The following is a 25,202-nucleotide window of genomic DNA, read 5'->3' on the forward strand; positions in this document are numbered from 1 at the left end:
ACATTGTGAAAATGACTGTACTACCCAAAGCAATCCACAGATTCAATGCAATCCCTGTCAAACTACCAGTGGCATTTTTCACAGAATTAGAGCAAAAATTACACAATTTGTATGGAAACAAAAAGACCCCTAATAGCCAAAGCAATCTTGAGAAAGAAAAACAGAACTGGAAGAATCCGGCTACCTGACTTCAAACTATACCACAAAGCTACAGTAATCAAGAGAGTATGGTACTTGCACAAAAACGGAAATATAGATCAATGGAACAGGATAGAAAGCCCAGAGATAAACCAACGCACATATGGTCACCTTATCTTTGATAAAGGAGGCAAGAATATACAATGGAGAAAAGACAGCCTCTTCAATAAGTGGTGCTGGGAAAACGGGACAGCTACATATAAAAGAATGAAATTAGAACACTCCCTAACACCATACACAAAAATAAACTCAAAATGGATTAAAGACCTAAATGTAAGGCCAGACACTATCAAACTCTTAGAAGAAAACATAGGCAGAACACTCTGTGATATAAATCACAGCAAGATCCTTTTTGACCCACCTCCTAGAGAAATGGAAATAAAAACAAAAATAAACAAATGGGACCTAATGAAACTTAAAAGCTTTGGCACAGCAAAAGAAACCATAAATAAGACGAAAAGACAACCCTCAGAATGGGAGAAAATATTTGCAAATGAAGCAACTGACAAAGGATTAGTCTCCAAATTTACAAGCAGCTCATGCAGCTCAATATCAAAAAAACAAACAACCCAATCCAAATATGGGCAAGAGACCTAAATAGACATTTCACCAAAGAAGATATACAGCTTGCCAACAAACACATGAAAGGATGCTCAACATCACTAATCATTAGAGAAATGCAAATCAAAACTACAATGAGGTATCACCTCATAACGGTCAGAATGGCTATCATCAAAAAATCTAGAAACAATAAATGCTGGAAAGGGTGTGGAGAAAAGGGAACCCTCTTGCACTGTTGGTGGGAATGTAAATTGATACAGCCATTATGGAGAACAGTAGGGAGGTTCATTAAAAATCTAAAAATAGAACTACCATATGACCCAGCAATCCCACTACTGGGCATATACCCTGAGAAAACCATAATTCAAAAAAGTCATGTACCACAATGTTCATTGCAGCACTATTTACAATATCCAGGACATGGAAGCAACCTAAGTGTCCATCGACAGATGAATGGATAAAGAAGATGTGGCACATATATACAATGGAATATTACTCAGCCATAAAAAGAAACAAAATTGAGTTATTTGTAGTGAGGTGGATGGACCTAGAGTCTGTCATACAGAGTGAAGTAAGTCAGAAAGAGAAAAACAAATACCATATGCTAACACATATATATATGAAATCTAAAAAAAAAAAAAAATGGTTCTGAAGAACCTAGGGGCAGGACAGGAATAAAGATGCACATGTAGAGAAGGGACTTGAGGACATGGGAAGGGGGAAGGGTAAGCTGAGACGAAGTGAGAGAGTGGCATTGACATATATACACTATCAAATGTAAAATAGATAGCTTGTGGGAAGCAGCCACATAGCACAGGGAGATCAGCTCAGTGCTTTGTGACCACCTAGAGGGGTGGGATAGGGAGGGTGAGGGGGAGATGCAAGAGGGAGGGGATATGGGGATACATATATACATATAGTTGATTCACTTTGTTATACAGCAGCAACTAACACAACAATGTAAAGCAATTATACTCCAATAAAGTTGCTAAAAAAAAATTACTGAGGATCCAAGATTACTCTTGTTTATGTGGATTAGATCTACTGATATTTACAGTATTAGAAATTAATACAGAAAAATTAAACCTATTTTTTTATTAGTATGGAAGTTCCTCAAAAAATTAAAAATTGAATTTCCATATGGTCCAACAATTCCAAACCTACATATATACTCAAAAGAACTGAAAGCAGGGACTTGAATAGATATTTGTACACTCATGCTCAAAGCAGCATTATTCATAATAGTTAAAATGTGGACACAACCCAAGTGTCCACAGATAATTGAATGGATAAAGAAAATGTTGTATATATAATGGAATACTATTCAGCCTTAAAAAAGAAAGACAATTCTGACACATCTACAACATGGATAAACCTTGAGGACATTATGCTACGCAAAATAAGCCAGTCAGAAAAAGACAAATACTGTATGATTCCATTTATATGAGCTATCTAGAATAGTCAAATTCATAGAGACAGAAAGTAAAATGGTAATAGCCAGGGACTGTGAGGAGGAAGGAATGGGAAGTTAGTGTTTAACGGGTACAGAGTTTCAGTTTGGGATGATGAAAAAGTTCTGGAGATGGATGGTGATAATGGTTGCACAATAATGTGAATGTACTTAATGCCACTGAACCGTACAGTTAAAAATGGTTAAAATCTAAATTTTATGTTCATTTTACCACAATACAAATATTTGTTGGGACTTCCCTGGTGGTCCAGTAGTTAAGACTCTGCACTACTAATGTAGGGGGTCTGGGTTCAATCCCTGGTCAGGGAACTAAGATCCCACATACCACAACTAAGCCCATGCGCTGCAACTAGAGAAGCCCACGCGCCACAACAAAGAGCCTGCACAGCCACACACACAAAAAATTTGTCAATTCATCTTAAAATAACAATGTAAATCCACTGTATATTAACCTAAATATTTTTATTTAAAAGAACTGTATTTTCAGAAACAAAAATTAGTGAGAAAGAGGCACTGTTTTACATTTTTGCAAATGTCTTTGATGTTTGGATAGTAAAAGACAACTGGAGTCTTCAATCTGCTGTGATACTTCATCTACAGCACTATGCTCTCTTGACTGATGTATATGAAAGTCAGTGTCACAGAGATATGCAACTGGAAAAGGGAAGGATATTTTAATATCCTTTTCAGATACTGTGGATGCTCTCCTTTGATAGTACACTAAATTTGACAGGTAGTAGTTTCCTAAAGATTAGTTGCAATGTGGAATCTGAACATCAATAAACTTTTCATACTTTATTAGAAAAACATGTAGCAATCTGCCTTGCACTTTGAATCAATCTTCTACCTACACATGCTTTTGTAACATTATGTACTGATCATTTCAAATATACTAAGTGATGCAGTGGACACATTTCATTAAACAATATCAAAAAGTAGCATTTGCCGGGCTTCCCTGGTGGCGCAGTGGTTGAGAATTTGCCTGCCAATGCAGGGGACACGGGTTCGAGCCCTGGTCTGGGAAGATCCCACATGCCGCAGAGCAGCTAGGCCCCTGAGCCACAACTACTGAGCCTGCGCGTCTGGAGCCTGTGCTCCGCAACTAGAGGCCGCAACAGTGAAAGGCCCGCGCACTGCGATGAAGAGTGGCCCCCGCTCGCCGCAACTAGAGAAAGCCCTCGCACAGAAACGAAGACCCAACACAGTCAAAAATAAATTAATTAATTAAAAAAAAAAGTGAGTTATTAAAAAAAAAAGTAGCATTTGTTAATATCACCATCAATATCATCAGAAAAGGCTTTAAGTACTAAGTAGCCATCAAAGTCACAGTGATAATGCAAGTTTTCCAGAATCTGATTTTTATTTAAAGCTTGGATTTTATCACTGGCAACACATAACAGTTTTCCTTGAAGTGATAGGCTCACTTTGCTCATTTTTAAAGAAAATATCTTCCAAATATCCAAGTCTGAATAACAGTTTGTCAGTAGTTTACTCTTACAAGTAAAGATGTTTCATTAAAAAAAAAAAAAAAAAAGCAGTTCAGCTTGTACCTCAGTTAATTAGTTAATCACTAGAGTGGTTTTCCTCTAGATAATCATCTTATTTCAATATACAGCAGTAGTGCCTTATGCATAATTTCCATTTCCTCAAACAGGATATTTAAAAAATGTGCATTCAAGAAATGAGATTTAATAAAATAATTGTTTACTGTTTGATCAAGTACACACAAATTAAACTTTTTTTTTTTTTAACTGTGAATGTATATCAGTGAAGAATACAATGACTACTAGTACAGTTTGGTACTAGTTCCCTGATTTAAACCCATCACCATTGCTTTTGTACCATCAGTGCAAATGTCAGCGCAGTGAATTTTTTTTAAAAAGGCCTTTGTATTTTACAATATCGTTTTGACCTGAAAGGGTCTTAGGGACCACCAGGGGTCCACAGACCATACTTTGAGAACCACTGCACTGGACTATAGGTTTCTAGAGGACTTGTCTTTCATCTCTATACCCAAACAATACTTATCACATAGTAAGTACTTCATAAACATGTTTTCAATGAATGCATTACACTAAAGATTCCTTAGGCCTACACCTGCAAAACCCCATGGAACGGGAATTCCCTGGTGGTCCAGGGGTTAGGACTTGGCGCTTTCACTGCTGTGGCCCAGGTTCAACTCCTTGTTGGGGAACTAAGATCCCACAAGCTGCGCGGCACAGCAAAAAACAACAACAACAACAAAACCAAATAGGAGGGAAAAAAGGTTACAAATAAAAGTGCATAAAACAAAACCATGGGGAACACGATGAATAAGACATTGTCCTTGTATTTGGAATTTTTAGTCCAAAAAGGAAGATAGCTATAAGAAAATATGTTACAACAGAGGTATCATCCATAGAGAAAGAAACAATTAACTCTAACTGAAGAAACTGGAAAAGGGGAGCAAAGGCGTAGAGGTTGAGAGGACAGACTGAGCAGAGGCATGGGAATGTTCTTGTGCACCATCAGTTTGTAGAATAGTCAAAGTTCCAATAGAACGTATGAAGAAATAAAGTGGAGGATCAAGGGGGAACACTCTGCATTCCTATCTATCCTGCTCACCAGTGCCTGACTAGTGTCCCAAAAAGCCATCTTTATGTCTTCACCCTCCTCAAAATACCTCAATGACCACTTCACTGCCTATAAAATAAAGACAAACCCATTCTGTCATTTACAAACCTCTAAAAATCTTGTCCCACCCAATTTATATAATCTCATCTCTCTAGACGTGCCCTACAACAGAAACCTTCTGCGTAGCCTTCTCACTGTTCCTACATTGGGAATTCACTCCCATCTTCCCACCTTGAGTGCCATCCAAGCCTTCTCCAATCCCAGGGGTCTCCTTTTAGTATAGCTATACCCTAGTATATGCCTATTCATTTGCATTCTTATTTCAATAATTAACTGAACACGTCCTACATGCCAGTTCCTCAGTATAAAAAGAAAACCAACACATAGTCCTCCCTCACTCTTGTGGAACTCAAAACGTATTTAGTGAGGTAAACGAAAAGCTAAGGGAGAAGAAGAAAAAAAAAAGGAAATAGTGCCCTTTCCCACATCAAACGCAAACATTCTTATCATTAACATAACTGTTTTGTACTTCGTCGAATTTTTCTCAAGAGCCCATCACCATCACAGAAAAGAGGCTCAATTAAAACATGTTGAATTGGGTACCCCCTTTTCTTCCTAATACTTTTGGTTCTTTCTAAAACTGTAAACCAGATTTGTTTCTGTAAGTCCAGTAGTTCCAGTGGACGTGCATTGTAGCCAAGAATGAGTTTTAGTTTCAAATTGGAAATTTTGGCTCTGTGCAAGCTGACCATGCCTTAATACTGAATATGTATTGTATAATTCGAACTCTGCTCTGGTTTCTCTCACCTAAGGATGGATCCTTCACTGGTTTTCTTTTGCTGATGTCCCCAAGCTGACCCCCTTCTTTGCCAGCACTGACTGTCTTATGCCCCTTACTCTACATCTTTACTTCTTAGCCTCCTTTCATAATATACTGTACTTTTCCCTCTCATTTCGACTTGGCCTTACCTAATTCAAGAACCCTACATGACCTTCTCTAAGCAACTCAGTACTGAAATAAAACATGAAGAGATGTACTTACTTACACAAAGCAGATCCACATTTTAATAGTTATCTAATCCCTCAAGTACCTAAATTCTATGGAGACAAGAGGTTCCTTATTTTGAAATCCTGTATACCATGATTCATTTCTTCACTCTCTTACTTTCCAAGATGAAAGGACATGACAGTAGCCAAGGTAGATATTGGTAAGGATGATACCACTCCCTGGCTCACATCAAACACAATCAGAGTCACTGAATTGTTCATTTATATAACAAATGCAGTAGTTCAATATGGAACTTCCCCTAGTATATACCAATCCCACCCTAGAGAGAAAAAAAAGACAGAAGATAGTAAGCTCTAATCATGGCACAGGACTTTATATATGTTCTATCCATCCATGCCTTACAGAAAATGTGTTTAATTAAAATCTATTTAATTAAATCTATTTAATTTTCATTTCCCTAAAATAAATAATAAATAAATGTCAGTTTCTTCTCTCATTTCTACGATCTCTAAATTCTCTATACATGGTACCTATTTCTAATAACGATGAATAACAAACAAATGATATTTGAGATACGATTTCATAAGTTTTTTAGTAAAGGACACCAGCATTAAGATGCTATGGGGTTCTAGACTCATGACAACATCCTATCAGTTATATTATTCCTTCTCTCTCCAAAGCTTATCTTCTTTCAGATTCCTTCCTTTCACAATTCTATTATTTATAATAACAATCTGAGCAACAAGACTTATTAAGCACTTAATGGAATGGAAATAACATTTGAGGTTTTCCACAACATCCATTTTAAACACAAATAATGCATGATACAAAATAACAATGTTGATCTGGTGCTAGAGATCAAATTTGGAATTAGGCTATCACTCTAATGTCTAGAGGATGACTGAACAAATTCAATTTTAAGATGTAGGTTGACTTCATAATTTAGGAAAACTCAGAAATCAAAAACCATAAGGTTTTTCTAGAAACACAAAATTTCATGTTATTATACCAAGATCTTAAATAATTAAACTTCAATATATAAAAGGATACATTAAAATAAAGTCAATGTTTAATACTAAAAGAGAAGCACTAGTGACAAGGGAAAAATCTGAAAATCATTTATATTTGTCTTTGAAGTATTCTGTGTGATTTTTATTTTTCTAATTAAGTTGGGCCAACACTGCTGTAGAACTTTCTGAATATACTCAGACAAAATGAAGGCAGTACAGAAAATGCTCGTGGCAGGAAAATGCCCTCCTGATTACATTTTTAAAGGCATGTAACAAATAAACAGCCAGTTGTTTAAATGTATATTATCAAAGCTGATTGTAAAGTTGCCTTTTAAGAGTTAACAGATTTCTATTAAATGTCTGAGCTATTGGCTATAAACTAAGGCAAAATTGTTATCACATATTTTTTCAAGCCCAAGACTATATTACATTACTTTTAAAGGATTTATAATTATATTCTTTTAAAGTATGAATCTATAATGTTATAGATCTCTTATTTTATCTTAAGAATCAGCCAAATACATGTTTTTGAGTTTCCCATGTAACCATCTCCTTACCCTCCTTTATCTTTCCTCCTTGCTCTACTTTTTATTACCTCAAGGCAATTAACTGCCTGATGTTACATAGATACATAATCCTTTACTGGAAATTCCAAAACCTGAAAAGCTTTGAAAACCAAAGTTTTTTCATAACTGAATTAGTGGCAAAAATCTGTCCTGACTTGAACTCATTTGGTAGCAAAATCTGATCTGACCTGAATAGACATGAGACTATTTATAGTCCTTATTTACCACACTTAGTGTAAAAATTCATACATTTTGCTACATTAATATTAATGTGTATAATTACAAGGTGCTGTAAGACAATGGTAAGGATATTAAATAACATACAAATATGCATGAATTACCTTTCTAAAATTTGAAAAATGTGAATTCCAAAACATATCTGCCCCCGGGTTTTGGATAAGGGATTGTGGACCTGTATTTATTTGTAATACTATCATCTTGCCATGAGGGCAGAACTTTATCTTATTCATTGTTTTATCCCCTGGGCCTAGAATCGTGCCTGACACACAGTAAACACTCAATAAATATTTGTTGAATAATCAAAATAAAGAATCACATTGAATTAATAGAAGTGGAGTTCAAAACAGAAAGGAACAAGAATATGTCTTCAGGGCAGTAATCTCCAAATGAAGTTATAATTTATATAGGTCATGAATCTCTTATTTGCAATTGTGAAATACAAAAATCTTCGAAAAAAGTTTTGTCATTACTGCTTATTTTCTGAAACTTCAGGCTTTCTTACAAAATTGAGAAACAGCTATTGACTTATTAGATCCCAAATTAGAATAAAAAGAAATATTTAAAGGAAAAACATTTTTAAAGAAAAGCAGAGTGCCACAGCAGACTTTGAATTCCTTAAGGTAAAGATGCTTTTCGTATTCTTTTATCACTTAGTAAAGTATCTGGCACATAGTAGGTACTCAATATATACTGTTAGAATGAACATTAAAAAAGAAGAATTGGGTTTTTTCCATTTAATAAAGACATGTTGAGCACCCTTCTCAGGCCAGTCATTATGCTAGGTGTAAAAAACAGCAGGACAAGAGACACACAGTCTTTTTTTGCCTTCATGAACAGACTGTAGCGGGGAAGGCAGATGTTTAAATACTACAAAAAATAAAGTTCCAGGTACTACGGATCACAAAAAAAGAAGTACCTAAAATAAACTGGAAGGTTATGGAAAATCTATAAAGCTTAGACAGTAATGGCTGAAGAGTAGAGCGTGAAGAACAGTGCCACCAAGCTTTGCAGGCCTAATCAAGGACTCTGTTCATTTTTCCAAGGGCAATGAAAAGCATTGAGGGGTTTTAAAAAAAGGAGTGATATTTCATTTGGACTTTTAACTCAGACTTCTATTTATTGAGTACTTACTATGTGCCTGGCATATTATCTTGTTTAATCCTCACAAAATAGGCTTTATGTTTCCAAGTTGTATGTAGGAGCTGGTGGCCGATCAGCCTCCCTATGTAGAACAACTAGTAGAGCCAAACAAACAAACAAAAATCCAACTATCTGAAGACAGAAAAGAGTTGTTGAGAGAACAAGAACTAGAGAAACAGAAAGAGAAAAAATCTTGAGAGACGAACTGGCTTCTGTAGCAACATTTTCCCTGGGATCGTTACTCTGAGCATGAACAGAAGGCTGAGAATCAGGACAAACCCAGTACAAAGCCTGGTGGAGGGCTACCAAGGTTGGACAGAGAAATAAGCAGCGGTGTGGCATAGACTTGGAGATCTTAAGCACATGGCCAGTTTTCTCAAGAAATTTTTTGAATACTAGAATTCTGTGGGGTAGAAGGTTACAAACCTAAGCATGAAACCTGTGAAAAAGTTTTTTAGCAGTCTGACAGGAAAAAGGTTAGAGTCTGGGACCCAAAGGGGAAAGGACCCTTAGAGTATATCAAATTCTTAGCTGAAAACTTGTGAGAGCCAGGAAAGAACCAGAGGAAAATTGAGCCTGAAAGTAAAACTCAGCCTCAACCCAGCACACTCCCTAACTGGATTAAGGGAATCAGTCACAAGACTATCTGCCCAGTGGAGGGGAGAGTGAACCCTCAAGAAAGGAGGCATTACAGTTTTTTGGACACAATGTCTGGCAACAAATAAAAGTTACTAGGCATGCCAGCAGACAAAATCGGATGAATAAAAGATAAGAGAAAATAACACCATAGACAGAGATCCACATATGATCCAGATTTTGGTGTTAACTGACAAAGACTTTAAAACAATTGAGTTATATTTTTTTAAAAGAGAAAAACTGGACAAAGTAGATGAAAAGCAGGTAATTTTACCTGAGAACTGGAATCAATAAAAGAGAACCATTTGGGGGCTTCCCTGGTGGCGCAGTGGTTGAGAATCTGCCTGCCAATGCAGGGGACACGGGTTCGAGCCCTGGTCTGGGAAGATCCCGCATGCCGCAGAGCAACTGGGCCTGTGAGCCACAAATTACTGAGCCTGCGCGTCTGGCAACGAGACTGTTGCCTGTGCTCCGCAACGAGAGAGGCCGCGATAGTGAGAGGCCCGTGCAACGCGATGAAGAGTGGTCCCCACTTGCCACAACTAGAGAAAGCCCTCGCACAGAAACGAAGACCCAACACAGCAATCAATCAATCAATCAATAAATAAGAACGTGAATTTCTAAAAAAAAATAAAAAAAATAAAAAATAAAAAAAAACATTTAAAAAAAAAAAAGAGAACCATTTGGAAATTTTAGAATTGAAAAATACACTAAATGTAAGTAAGAATTCATTAGATGGATTTACCAAGAGATATAAAATAGCATAAAACAGGATTGGTGAATTGTAAGAATGTCAAAAGAAAATGTCCAAACTGAAGCACAGAGGAAAAAAAATAATGTAAAGTAAAGAAAAAGAGTACTAGAGATAAGTAAGACTCAGTGAAAAATCTAATTGATGTACAAATTGGAGTCTCAGAATGAAAGGAGAGAAAAATGTGGCAGAACAAATATTCAAACAGATAATGACCAAGAATTTTTCAAAACTGGAAAAAGATATCAACCCCAGATTTAAGAAGCCCCACAAACTCAAACCAGAATAAATTAAATGATAATAATAATAATAATGCAAATAACAATAATAACACAGCAAGGCACATCTTAACAAGACTGCTGAAAATCAAAGATAGAAAATGTTAAAACAGTCAGGGTGAGGGTGAGGGACATACATTCAGTGGATAACAAAAAGCCTGATGGCTGACTTCACAACAGAAAACAAAGAGGCCAGAAGGCAATGAAATGTCTCAACAGGCTGACAAAAAAATTACTGACAACTTTGAAATTTATGCACAGAAAAAAAAAATCCTTCAAAAATAAAGATGAAATAAAGATATCATCAGACAAGTAAAACTGAGGAGCTTGTCACCCGGAAACTTGCACTGAAACAAATACTAAAAAGAGTTGTTATAGCAGAAGAAAAATAATCCCAGTGTAAATATAGAAAAGTAGGAGGGAATAATGAGAAACAAAAAGGATAAAAATTGGTTAAAAATGAGTAAATATTACTTTTTTTCTTTCTTAAGATAGTCTTAACTTTCCCATTCAGGCAGTTCAGCTACAAATCAGAAACAATCAGAATCAAGGTCAGAGGATTTCAACTCCTTTCTGAAAAAATCACATAATGAATGCACTGATTCTGGCAATACCATTAAAAATACTAAAATGCAAAACAAAAAAACCCAAAAAAACCCCCAGCAAATATTGACTAAATACTTATGCTACAGAAGAATAATAGCAATGTCTTGTGGAATTTAAAATAAAATGCACAACAAAAATAACACAAAGGAAAAGAGGTGTAAATAAGTAAAGTGTTCTAAGTTCTAGCATTACATTACAGGGAAATAGTAAAAAAAAAAATTAGTTTATTCAAGACTACAATTAATCAGAATAAATGCTGTAGACTCTAGGGTAGCTACATAAATAACAGTAAAATAATGTGTAACTATCACATTAATGGAGACAAAAATAGAACAACAAAAAATAAAATTTGAATAATCCAAAAGAATACAAGAAGAGAGAAAAAGCAGAATGTGAAGCAAATGTATCAAATTAAAAAACCAAATATTAAGACCAGAAATATAAAACCAAATATATCAGTAAATTCATTAAATGTAAATATACTAAATAATAAAATAAAAAGGTTTGTCAGCCTGGATTTAAAAAACAACTATACAAGGATGCTGATGCAGAAAGGGTGAAAATAAAAGTATGGAAAAAGTCATACCATGCAACCACTAACCAAAAAAAGCTGTTGTGGCTATACTAACGTCGGACAAAACAGACTTTAAGGCGAGAACCTTATTAGAGATAAAGAAGGACATTTCATAAAGATTAAGGGGTTAATCCACCAGGAAGCTATCACAATATAAATCTATATACAACCAATGAAATAGCCTTAAAATTAAAAAAATTAAAAAATTTAGAGAATTAAAAGGAATAGACAAATATACAAGCATGATGGGAGATTTAAACATATTTCTTTGAATAGCTGGTAACAAACAGAAAAAAATTCAATAAGATTATAGAAAAGCTGAACAGCATAACTGACACCTGGACTTCAGTGACATATATAGCCTACCTGACCCAACAGTGACAGATACACGTTATTTACAAGTGCACGTGGAACACGCAGCAAAATTGACTACATACCAGATTGTAAAGCAAGCCTCAACAAATTTTAAAATATTTAATCAGTCAGAGAATGTTCTCTGACAACACTGACATTAAGCTGGAAATCAATAACATTGACATGATACTATACATAGAAAATCCTAAAGATGCCACCAGAAAACAAGAGCTCATCAATGAATAGAATAAAGTTGAAGGATACAAAATTAATATACAGAAACCTATTGCATTTCTGTACACTAACAACAAACAATCAGAAAGAGAAATTAAGGAAACAATCCCATTTACCATCACATCAAAACCAATAAAATATCTCGGAATAAACCTACCTAAGAAAGTAAAAGACCTATACTCAGAAAACTGCTAGACACTGATGAAAGAAACTGAAGACAACACAAACAGATGGAAAGATACACCATGTTCTTGAATTGGAAGAATCAATATTGTCAAAATAACCATACTACCCAAGGCAATCTACAGATTCAGTGCAATCCCTATCAAAATACCAATGGCATTTTTCACAGAACTAGAACAAATAATTTTAAAATTTGTATGGAAATACAAAAGACCCCAAAACGCCAAGAAAGTCTTGAGAAAAAGAACAGAGCTGAGGAATCATGCTCCCTGACTTCACAGTACAAAGCTACAGTAATCAAAACAGTATGGTACTGGCACAAAAACAGACACATATATCAATGCAACATGATAGAGAGCCCAGAAATAAACCCACACACTTAAGGTCAATTAATCTGCAACAAAGGAGGCAAGAATATACAACAGAGAAAAAACAGTCTCTTCAATAAGTGGTACTGGGAAACCTGGACAGCTACACGTAAAAAAACAAATTTGAACATTCTCTAACACCATATACAAAAATAAACTCAAAACGAATTAAAGACCTAAATATAAGACCAGATACTATAAAACTCCTAGAGAAAAATATAAGCAGAACACTCTTTGACATAAATCACAGCAATAATTTTTTGGATCCATCTCCTAAAGCATAGGAAATAAAAGCAAATAAACAAATGTGGTCTAATTAAAAGCTTTGGCACAGCAAAGAAAACCACTGACAAAGCAAAAAGACAACCTACTGAATGGGAGAAAATATTTGCAAATGATATGTCTCATAAGGGATTAATATGCAACATATATAAACAGCTCATACAACTCAATATAAAAAAACACTACCTGATTAAAAAATGGGCAGAAGAACTGAATAGACATTTTTTGAAAGAGGAAATGCAGATAGCCAAAAGGCACATGAAAAGATGCTCAACATTGTTAACCATCAGGGAAATGCACATCAAAACCTCATACCTGTCAGAATAGTTATCATGAAGAAGAACACAAGTAACAAATGTTGGCGAGGTTGTGGAGAAAAGGGAACCCTCCTACAGTGTTAGTGGGAATGTAAATTGGTACAGCCAGTATGGAAAACAGTATGGCAGTTTCTCAAAAAACTAAAAATAGAACTACCATATGATCCAGCAATTCAACTCCTGGGTACCTATCCAAAAAAACCAAAAACACTAATTCAAAAAGATACATGCACCTCAATGTTCATAGCAGCATTATTTACAATTGCCAAGATATGGAAGCCACCTAAGTGTTCATCATTAGATGAATGGACAAAGAAGATGGGAGATTATATATATATATGTGTGTGTATGTGTATATATATATATATATATATATATATATGTGTGTGTGTATATATATATATACATATATACATACACACATACATATATATATATATATATATATATATGCATGCAATGGAATACTACTCAGCCATAAAAAAGAACAAAATTTTGCCATTTGCAGCAACATGGATGGACTTGCAGGTCATTATGCTAAGTGAAATAGGTCATACAGAAAGACAAACCCTATATGATATCACTTATATGTGGAATCTAAAAATTTTTTAAACTAGTGAATAAACATAAAAGAAGCATACTCACAGATATAGAGAACAAACTAGTCGTTACCAGTGGGGAGAGGGAAGAGGAGGTAATATAGGAGTAGGGGATTAAGAGGTACAAACTATTAGGTATAAAATAAGCTACAAGGATATATTGTACCACATGGTGAATATAGTCAATATTTTATAATAACTATAAGTGGAGTACAACTTTTAAAAATTGTGAATCACTATATTGTACACCTATAACATATAATATTGTACAGCAACTATACTTCAAAAAAAGTACAAAAAAAAAAAGAAAATATTAATTGCTTGGAAATTAAGCAATATACTTCAGGATAGCCCTTGGGCCAAATTTTTTAAATGACAAAAAAATATTAGGAAATGTTTTATACAAAAGGATAGTAAAAACATAACTCATTAAAACTGTGGAATGCAGTTAAAGTAGTGCTTAGGGGGAAAATCGTAGCCTTAATGCATATTTTAGAAAAGAAAAAAGTCTTGAAATCCATGATCTAAGTTTCCATCTCAAGAAACTAAAAAAAGAACAGCAAATCAATCCCAAAGAAAATAGGGGAAAATTAATAATAAAGATGTGATCCAAAATTAAGAGAAAATTTCAAACCCAAAACTGGTCCTTTGATGAGATCAATTAAATAGATAAACACCTAGCAAAACTGTTCAAAGACACACATGCACACAAATTTTCATAATCCAAAACTGTGACAGACTTTTCAGACATCAAAAAGAAATAAAAATCTATTATAGACAACTTTAAGCCAATTATTTATATCATTTAAATGAACAAATTCTTTGAAAAACACAATCTATCAAAGCTGACAATAGAAGGAATAGAAAATCTGAATACTCCTATATCTATTAAAAATTGAATCTGTTCTTTAAAATCTTTCCAACACAATGCTGAAGCAGAACAAAACTGGAGGACTGACAACTTCAGCTTATTATAAAGCTACCAAAATCAAGACAATGTGGTAATGTTAAAAAAATAGACAAGTAGATCAATGGAATAGAATAGAGACTCAGAAATACCAACACAAATATAGTCAACTGATCTTTGACAAAAGAGCAAAGGCAATTCAATGGAGCAAAGACAGTCTTTTCAACAAATTGTACTGGAGCAACTGGACATCCACATGCAAAAAAAAAAAAAAAGGATCATAAATGTAAAACCCAGATCCATAAGACTTCTAAAAGATAACATAGGATAAAATCTAAGTGACCTTGGGTTTGGTGATTAATTCTTAGACATAATACCAAAAGCATGATCCATAAAAGAAAAAAATTGATAAGCTGGACTTCATTAAAATTAAAAACTTCTCTGAGAAAGATACTGCTAAGAGAATGAAAAGACTGGCCACAAATTGGGAGAAGATATTTGCAAAGCACATATCTGATAAAGGACTTGTACCCAAAACATAAAACAGACTCTTAAAACTCAACAATAAGAACACCCAATTAAAAATGGGCAAAAGACCTGAAGGGACACCTCACCAAAGAAGACATACAGATGGCAAATAAACATATGAAAAGATATTCAATATCATATGTCACTAGGGAATTGCAAATTAAAACAACAGTGAGATATCACAACACACCTATTAGAATGGCCAAAATCTAAAACACTGATAACACCAAATGCCAGTGAGAATGTAGAGCAACAGGAACTCTCAATCAGTGCTGGCGGGAATGCAAAAATGGTATAGCCACAATGGAAGACAAGTTGTCAGTTTCTACCAAATTTTTACCATACAAGCCAGAAATCATGCTTCTTGGTATTTACCCAAATTAGTTGAAAACTTATGTCAACACAAAAATCTACCCAGGAATGTTTATACCAGTTTTATTCATAACTGCCAATCTTGGAAGCAACCAAGATGTCCTTCAACAGATAGTGAATGTATAAACAAACTGATACATCCCCACAATATAATATTATTCAGAAAAAAAAAAAGCTATCAAGAAACAAAAAGACATACAGTAACATAATGGACATTGCCAAGTGAAAGAAGTCAATTTGAAGAAGCTACTTACAGTTATGATTACAACTATAGGACATTCTCAAAGGCAAAACTATAGAGACAGTAAAAAACCAAGTGGTTGCCAGGGGCTTGGAAGGAGGGAGGGATGCGTAGGTGGAGCACAGGGGATTTTTTTAGGACTGTAAAACTATTCTGTAAGATAATGGAATAGTAGGTACATGGTATTATACATTTGTCAAAACCCATAGACCTGTGTAACACAAACAGTGAACCTTGATGAAAACTGTGGACTTAATAATAATGTATCAATATCGATTGGTCCACCAATAGTAACAAATGTACCACACTAATGCAAGATGCTAATAATAAGGGAAACAGTATATAAGGAAAGGGGATGTATGGGAACTCTGTACCTTCTGCTCAATTTTTCTGTAAGCCTAAAACCATTCTAAAAAATAAAGTCCACTAATTAAAAACAAAACACAACAAAATAAAAAACCTTCTCAAAAGAAAATCTGAGACACAGGCTTCAATGGAGAATTCTTCCAAACATTTAAGAAAGAAATAACACAGTCTCATAACATTTTTATATCAAATAGAAAAGAAAAAAGGGGGGAACACTTCCCTACCATTTTATCAGGCCAGTATAACCTTGATATAAAACTTGTCAAAGACATTACAAGAAAGGAAAATTACAGACCAATCTTTCTCACTGACATAGATTCAATCCTTCAGCACTTACTATTGGACTTCTGCTAATGCATAGGATGTGGACAGCCAGAATAAGAAACATCACTCCCACCCTAACGATGAGAAAAAGTGGTATAATCTACAAAATCATAAGTTTTTAACTCACCATAAAACTGAAGTTTTAAGACGATCAAGTGAACTAAATTCCAAAGAGTAACAAGCCCCTCTAAAGACAGATGGGACTCCAAACTATTTCATATTTGGCAAAGCACAGGAGGAAAAGGAGGCTACCGTACAAGCAAGAAAGAAGAATTCAGCTAAAATTGTTAACTGTTATTGATTAGATGTGGGCTAGCATGTCAGTTGAGAAACACTGGGAGCTCAAAACCCAAGGGGAATTCACACTCACTTGCATGCTCTTTTCCATAGGTCTCCATCAGGACTGAGGGCAGAGCAGGAACTGCAGAGAGCCCCCTTCTGTGGCACAGGTGTGCAAGAAAGGATAGGCTACCACTACAAAACAAGCATGCAACCATGCCACCTTGCCCAAACTCTCCTCTCATTTGAGGAAGAGGCCTTAAACCTCTGAGGGAGGCAATAATTTGTTGCTTCTGGGGGTGAGACAGATACAAAAACTGTCTTCCTCATGGAAACGTAAGAAAACTCTCACGGGCCCCAAATCCTGTACCAGTACATAGCAGAGGTAAGCCAAAACTAGGAAGAGGCAGGAATCTCTCTTTCACCCATTATTTGCCACAAGGCAAAGTTTGGCTGCCAAAAGCAGAAGAGAAAGGAACATTGTCAAAGACCTACGCCCAAGGCACCTGGACTGAGACAGGACCAGGAGGACAGAAAACGCCTGTATCTACCATGAGCTTAGGACTGAGTAACAAACAACAGACTACTGCTGAGGAAGGGATCAGAGCATGGAGAGAGACCTCCCTCTGTGGCACAGGCAAAGGAGACAAATGAAAACTGAGGATACAGACACTGAGAAAAACCCTCCAGTACCCCAGGACTATTTCTAAGCACAAAGTTACAGCAGCCCACTGAATTTGAAGCTTGTGGTACACTGAAGCTAATGACAGTAATAACAAAACTCAAGCCTAGCTTGGCTCCTGACTGTACTGACTGAAGCCTCCATACTCAGTAAAGATATAGAACACTTGAACAAAATTGTCAATATACTTGACCTAATTGACATGTATAGTACAGTAACAGCAGAATGCTCATGCTTTCCAAGGGCATGTGGAACATTCAACAAGATAACCTGAATGGCCTCGCACATGTTTTAAAAATTAAATTTTTTATCAAAAAATGTTCCCGCAAAGAAAACTCCAGGCCCCAATAACGTTACTGGGAATTCTACCAAACATTTAAGGAGGAAATAATATCAATTCTATACATATTCTTCCAGAAAACAGGAGAGAAGGGAACACTTCTCAACTCAATTTAAGAGATCAGCATTACCTGATATCAAATCTAGACAAAGATGTTAAAGTAAACTATAAACCAATATCCTTTATAAAAATACTCACAAAATCTTCAACAAAGTATTAGCAAATTGAATCACGAAATATATAAGAAGGATAATGCATCATAGCCAAGTAGAATTTATCTTAGGAATGCAAAATTGGTTCAACATTCAAAACCAATTAGTATTATTCACCATATCAACATATATAAAAAATCACATGAGCATCTCTCCAGATACAAGAAAAGTATTTAACAAAATTCAACGTCAATTAGTAATAAAACACTCAGAAAACCAGGAATAGAAGAGAGCTTCTTCAACCTAACAAAAAGCATCCATACAACATTGCACTGGAGTCACTAGCCACTGTAACAAGGCAAGAAAAAGAACTAAAAGGCACACTGATTGGAAAGGAAGAAGTAAAACATCTTTATTCGCAAATGACACATATACTTGGAAAATACTAAGCAATCTACAAAAAAGGTACTATAACAAGTAAGTTTAGTAAGTCCCCAGGATACATGGTAAATATACAAATATCAATTTTATTTCTGTATACTAACAACAAGTAATTGGAAACTGAAACAAGAAAAAAAGTCAGCATGTTAATAGTATCAAAAAAACATGAAATACTTGGGGAAAATCTTAATAAAATATGTACAATATCTGTGTACTTAACTATAAAACACTGATGAGAGAAAATGAAGATACGAATAAATGGAGACACACAGCATGTTCATTGGCCAGAAAATTCAATACTGTTAAGATGTCAAGTCTCCCCAAATTGATCTCTACATTCAACATAACCCCAATACAAATCCCAGTAAGTTTTTTGTAGTAATTTACAAGATGATTCTAAAATTCATATGGCAAAGCAAAGTACCTAGAGTAGTCAAAACAATTTTGAAAGAGAAACAAAGTTGGACGACTAATTACCTGATTTCAAGACTTACTATAAAGTTATAAAAATCAAAATAGTGTGGTATTAGCATAATAATAGACAAATAGATCAATGGAACAGAATAGAGAGTTAGAAATATTCGCACACACACGTGTACGCACGTGCATGTGTGTGTGTGTGTGTGTGTATACTAAATCAATTTTCAGCAAAGGTGCCAAGAAAATTAGTGGAGAAAGGATAGATTTGTCAACCAATAAGTACTAGAAATAGGTATGGTATTGGACATACACATGCAAAAAAAAACAACAAAAAGCTTTACATTACATCATATACAAAAATTGACTTAAAATGGATTCTAGATCTAAATGCCCAAGCTAAAACTAATAAAACTTCTAGAACAAAACATAGGAGAAACTTTTTTTTCTTTTTTTTTTAAACATATGGAATTTATTGATTTCTGGTTTTCCCTCCTGACATGATACCATTTATTTTTTTTTATTTTTTATTTTTTTAACATCTTTATTGGAGTATAATTGCTTTACAATGGTGTGTTAGTTTCTGCTTTATAACAAAGTGAATCAGTTATACATATACATATGTTACTGTATCTCTTCCCTCTTGCGTCTCCCTCCCACCCTCCCTATCCCACCCCTCTAGGTGGTCACAAAGCACCGAGCTGATCTCCCTGTGCTATGCGGCTGCTTCCCACTAGCTATCTATTTTACGTTTGGTAGTGTATATATGTCCATGCCACTCTCTCACTTTGTCACAGCTTACCCTTCCCCCTCCCCATATCCTCAAGTCCATTCTCTAGTAGGTCTGTGTCTTTATTCCCATCTTGCCCCTAGGTTCTTCATGACCTTTTTTTTTTTTTTCTTATATTCCATATATATGTGTGAGCATACGGTATTTGTTTTTCTCTTTCTGACTTACTTCACTCTGTATGACAGACTCTAGGTCCATCCACCTCACTACAAATAACTCAATTTTGTTTCTTTTATGGCTGAGTAATATTCCATTGTATATATGTGCCACATCTTCTTTATCCATTCATCTATTGATGGACACTTAGGTTGCTTCCACGTCCTGGCTATTGTAAATAGAGCTGCAATGAATATTTTGGTACATGACTCTTTTTGAATTATGATTTTCTCAGGGTATATGTGCAGTAGTGGGACTGCTGGGTCGTATGGTAGTTCTATTTTTAGTTTTTTAAGGAAACTCCATACTGCAGAGAAACTTATTGAGACCTTGTGGGAGGCAAAGATTCTTAGGTAGGGCACAAAAAGCACAAATCATGAAAGAAATTGATAAAAATGTATGTCTTCAAAATTCTAAATTTCTGCTCTTTGAAAGACCCAGTTAAGAAAATGAAAAGATAAACCACAGACTGGGAGAAAATATTTGCAAGCTGCATATCTGATAAGGGACTTATGCCATATATAAAGAATCCTTACAATTCAACAATATGAGAACAAACACAATTTTTTTTAACAGGCAAAAGATTTGAACAGACTACTTCACCAAAGGAGATATAAACATTTGATAAGATGCTCAATATCTTTAGTCATTTGGCAAATGCAGTTAAAGCCACAATGGGATATCATTATGTCCCTACTAGAGGAGTGTAATTATAAATAAAAATTAATTAATTAAAAACTGACATCAAGCACTAGCAAGGATGCAGAACAATCCTCATAACTGCTGGTGGAAATGCAAAATAATACAGCCACTTTGGAAAAGTTTGGCAGATTTTTTTTTTTTGGCAGATTCTTATAGACATACACTTACCATACAACACAGCAATTCCACTCCTAGGTATTTATCCAAGAGAAAAGAAAACTAAAAAACAAAACAACACAACAAAAAACCTATACCAGAAAGCATGTATCGGCTTTACTCATAATCTCTATAAACAGAAACAACCCATAACTCTATAACCAAAAATGCCCAGCAACCAATGAATGGATAAACAAATCGTAGTACATCCAAACAATGAAATATTACTCAACAATAAAAAGGAACAGAACTACTGAAATACCAACAACACGAATGAATTTCAAAAGCATTATGCAAAATGACAGAAAGCAGGCACAAAATTTTAAATACTGTATGATTCCATTTATCACATTCACCAAAAAAAGGCAAAGATCTCCTGATCAATCTCTGCATCCAAAGAACTTAGCGTATTAGAAAATACTCGATAAGCGCCCAGTGGACGGTTAGACGGGCAATCATTGCAGGGAGGGTAGAGTGCAAAAAGGTGATAAATAGACGCGAAAGCCAAAATGTACCTGGAGGCTCAAACCCACCTACAGGATGGAAAAAGTGAAGGAAGGTATAGTCCAACCTACCTCCACTGACTCCAGCAGCTTAAAAAATTAGACCCTGTAAAGGACTACAATATGAATGAATAGCCTCAGCGGTTCTCTGGCCTGAAGAAAGTCGTGATGTGCCCCACCTTTCTTTAAAAAAAAAAAAAATCTATTACCTCCACGCCCGAGGCTGAGCAAGTGGAGCTTACACCTGGAAGGGAGGTTTTTCCCTCCCCAGGAGCGGAGCTGGAGAGACCCGAGGCGGGCTTCGGCTTAGGTCAGCGGGGTGCAGAAGGAGCCGAAGCACCGCCACGGCCCCGCTGGTCTCCATCCCTTCCCACTCAGCCTCACTTACCCAGGCCTGCCGTTCCAACTGAGCATACAAATTGGAGCCCTTGAGCTTTTGGACTATCTGGGCAATAATGAGAGCGAGATCCGACTCCTCCTGCAACATTTCCCCGGTCCTAGCCCGCCAAGCAGCAGGGGCAGGCCGCTAGCAGGGAGAGAGCCGGCTACGTACGAGGTCCCACTCAGGGCCAGTGACACTTCTCGGGGAACTTATTACGCAGGGACTCCTCCAGCGGGCGTTACCAGGCAACTGCCGGGCCGTGTGTCCGTTCCTCTCTGGTCCCCCCCACGCCTGAAGTCTCCAGCACCTGCGTTCCGCTGGCAGAAAACGACCTGCGGGGTGGGGGGAGGGGAGTAGCTTTTCATTCCATTGTTCCTGCTTGGTCTGTTGCTGAAAGGCAAGCAGAGGAGCTCTTTCCTCTAGAGCCACAGCGCCTCTGATGCACCAGGGGAAATCAGAAAGTTGTGTATTTTGTGTTTTATTATAAAGGAAAATAATAGGAAAATATTATAAAGGAAAATAATAACCTTCCAATCTCTACAGAAACAGGGCAGTGCACACAACATGGCAAATGACTTCCAAAAATTATGAGGCTCTGATGCTAGCTGTGTGAACTTGGGCGAGGTGCTTAAATTTCAGAACTCAGTTTCCGCCTCAGTAAAATAATACCCAGTTGACAAGATGCTCTGATGATTAGCTGAGGTAACGATTGTGAGGGGTTCTAGCACTGTACTTAGCACTCCATTTTTTTCCCCCCTTCTCTTTCTATTTTCTGGGATCTTATGCCAGGAATAAATAGACAGCATCTCCTTATCTAACATCTACAACTTAACCAAGAAACATTTATTGATAGGTTTTCTGTGAAGCATTGGCAATTCCAGGATAGCTAAGACATTGTCCCAGCCTTAAGGAATGTGCCATCTAGATTTCTCTTCTTCCATGCACTCATTCGTTCAATCAAAAATCAATTCAAAATTCATTCAGCTTTCAACTTACTGAGCATTTACATACAAGAAGCAGTGTGGACACAAAGGTAAATAAAACATGGTTCTTGACATCAAAGTAACATAGCAAAATTTTTTAAGAGAACTAGAAGTAGCTGATTTAATTAGTTGAATGGCATTCCAAAAGCCAGCTAATATAAGGCCTATGGAATAATATATGTATTAGAATAACCTCGCCAAAATAATCAAGAATTAATTTCAAATGTGTGTGTGCATATATTTTAAGCAGAGATGTAGATTCCAAGAAAACAGACCAAGATTGCTGCAAAAACTAGTCTAACTGCATTAAATTTTAATGTGCTTAGGCATCAAGAGAGACCTTTTGATTCAATAGGCCTCTGGTGGGACCTGCTAATCTGCATTTCTGGCAAGCTCCCAGGAGATGGTGACCCTGGTGGCCCAAGGACTATATTCTGAATAGCAAAGGACTAAACCGGGTAAACAATAACAATTCAAAGGGACCGGACCTCTGGCATCTATGCACAATACCCTGGCCTTCACAACACAACTGTTCAGAATATTGTGATGGTAAATACAAATTCCAAATAACCCGTTTGGTCAGGTTTGTTTATTAAAACATCTTTGGAATGAGGCAGGCAAGGGGAAAAAAAAGTACTTAAGGCAATTAATGACAGACTTTACAAAACATTCTCCCACAACTCAGAATTTCTCAAACTCGTAGATGAGTACATCTCTTCAACTCTCTACAGTCCCCCCACCCCAACATCCCACCCATTCAGGAATCTCTAGCACAAACATCACTATGAACAAAAAAAGAAAACTGTGGAGAAAGTTCTTTTGAGATTGAAAAGGGTGAAGTGATTAATAACTAAAGAGATAAGGATGTTAGGTTAAGAAGAGTCATAAAGCATGGAAGGGGAAGAAATGAAACCGTGGAGCCAAAGAAGAGGCATGGTGCCTAGAGTCGGAAGACGGTCTAGCTTCCCTCCTACTCTGTACCCTTGGAACTGCATGAGTCCCTTCCGTCATCAGAGTTTCAGCTTTCTCATCTGTAACAAGAGGATAAAATACCCACCTGAGGGGATAGTGTACCTAGTATTAAAAATCAGTAAATATTAAAATTGAGATAATTTGGCAAAAACATTGCTCAGTTCAATTGACAAGGGAATAGAAAGTACCTAAAGAAATGTAGCAAAACATGTGAAAGTACCCAGCACAATTCTTTGCACAGATAGAGACTTTAAAAACTTTTCTTTTAAGGAGAAAACAATTTTCAGTCTTAAAGCAGCAATTAAGAAGTTCAGATTTGATTCTGAAGGCATGCCCAAGCAAAAACAAAATTTAATTCTAACATTAAAAAAGTGTTTCTCACATACATAGAAGCGGGTGTATTGGAGTATAATTCAATTCTAGAATGCCCTCGGTTCTCTTTTTTTTTCAATTTGATTTAGCCAAACTTTTCAGAACACCTGCTCTGTGCTAGGAATGGCAAGGAATACAAGTAAGAAATGGTCCCTTCTCTCAAGGACTTCTCAGACCCAAAGGGATGGTGAGGCCAGCACATAAAGAGCTGGAATGGTAGACAGGCCCCTCCCACCTGTGTATCTGGACATTTTATTACTTTAAAGTCATTGAAGGTGCAGATTCCCATATTTATCCCTCAAGGGAGAACTTTGCCTTGGAAATTCTTACTCTACCTAGTGTGGTTGAGGATTGGGAAAACACTCTATTTCTGACATGTTAGAGTGAACCATGACCCAGACTAACAAATGATAGCAAAAGGGGTCCAAATAATCCAAATGGTTAAAACTGTATAAACGGAGACAACAGCAAACTAGATGCAGAGAGAAGTCTCCTTGAAATTGCTTCAAATTCAGAGCAGAGGTACTCTGGGCCAACATGTATAAGGCCCTGTACCCAATCTTGACTTTCTCAGACCTGCGCTGCTTTGATTTATTTTACATACAATGTAGTGTCAGATTTCACTGTGGGTGAGGGGATGCATTTAAAATCACTGACCAGTAACCTCACAGAGGCAAGGGTGTGGACCACATCAAAAACACCCTGCTAGCCTAACGCAAAAATAAGGCATGCTTCAGGGTATGACAGAACATGTCCTTACTTTATTCACATGAGTGTGTCTTGCATAAACTCTACAATCTACAATGAAAATGATTTTCAGCTGTTGTTTTAGAAGGAGACTGCTTTTAGCATGTTGTGTCTGCAGAATGGATTGAATTGTATGTTGGCAGGAGTTGACTTAAATAACAATTATTATGTGTGTTGTGTGTATCACGAATGTCACAGATCTCGCTGTCTTTGGGAACAAATGAGCTCATAGAGATATCAACTACCTGTCATGGATATGTAGCCCCACACGCTAGCACAAGACCTCAGGCTCCTCTTCAAGGTCTCTTCCTGTCACTCCTGAGAGTTGTTAGGAAACGACACAGGTGTGCTTAAGAAAAATTCTGCTCGTTACCTCCACTGCTTGCTTGGGTGATGTCTG

General features: G+C 36.2%; 1 protein-coding gene across 2 annotated transcripts in view; it reads right to left on the reverse strand.

Annotated features, from left to right (window-relative positions):
• The window catches only part of TBC1D19 (TBC1 domain family member 19), a 160,147-nt gene extending 138,211 nt beyond the window's left edge, over positions 1-21,936 (reverse strand). For both annotated transcript variants that reach the window (XM_068542262.1, XM_068542261.1), the window contains exon 1: positions 21,735-21,936. In XM_068542262.1, coding sequence (XP_068398363.1) covers positions 21,735-21,760 — 26 coding nt within the window. In that variant the 5' untranslated portion in view covers positions 21,761-21,936. The remainder of the gene's footprint in view (positions 1-21,734) is intronic.
• Positions 21,937-25,202: the final 3,266 nt, after the last annotated feature.

Source organism: Eschrichtius robustus, chromosome 4 (genome assembly GCF_028021215.1).
Source record: "Eschrichtius robustus isolate mEscRob2 chromosome 4, mEscRob2.pri, whole genome shotgun sequence".
NCBI lineage: Eukaryota > Metazoa > Chordata > Mammalia > Artiodactyla > Eschrichtiidae > Eschrichtius > Eschrichtius robustus.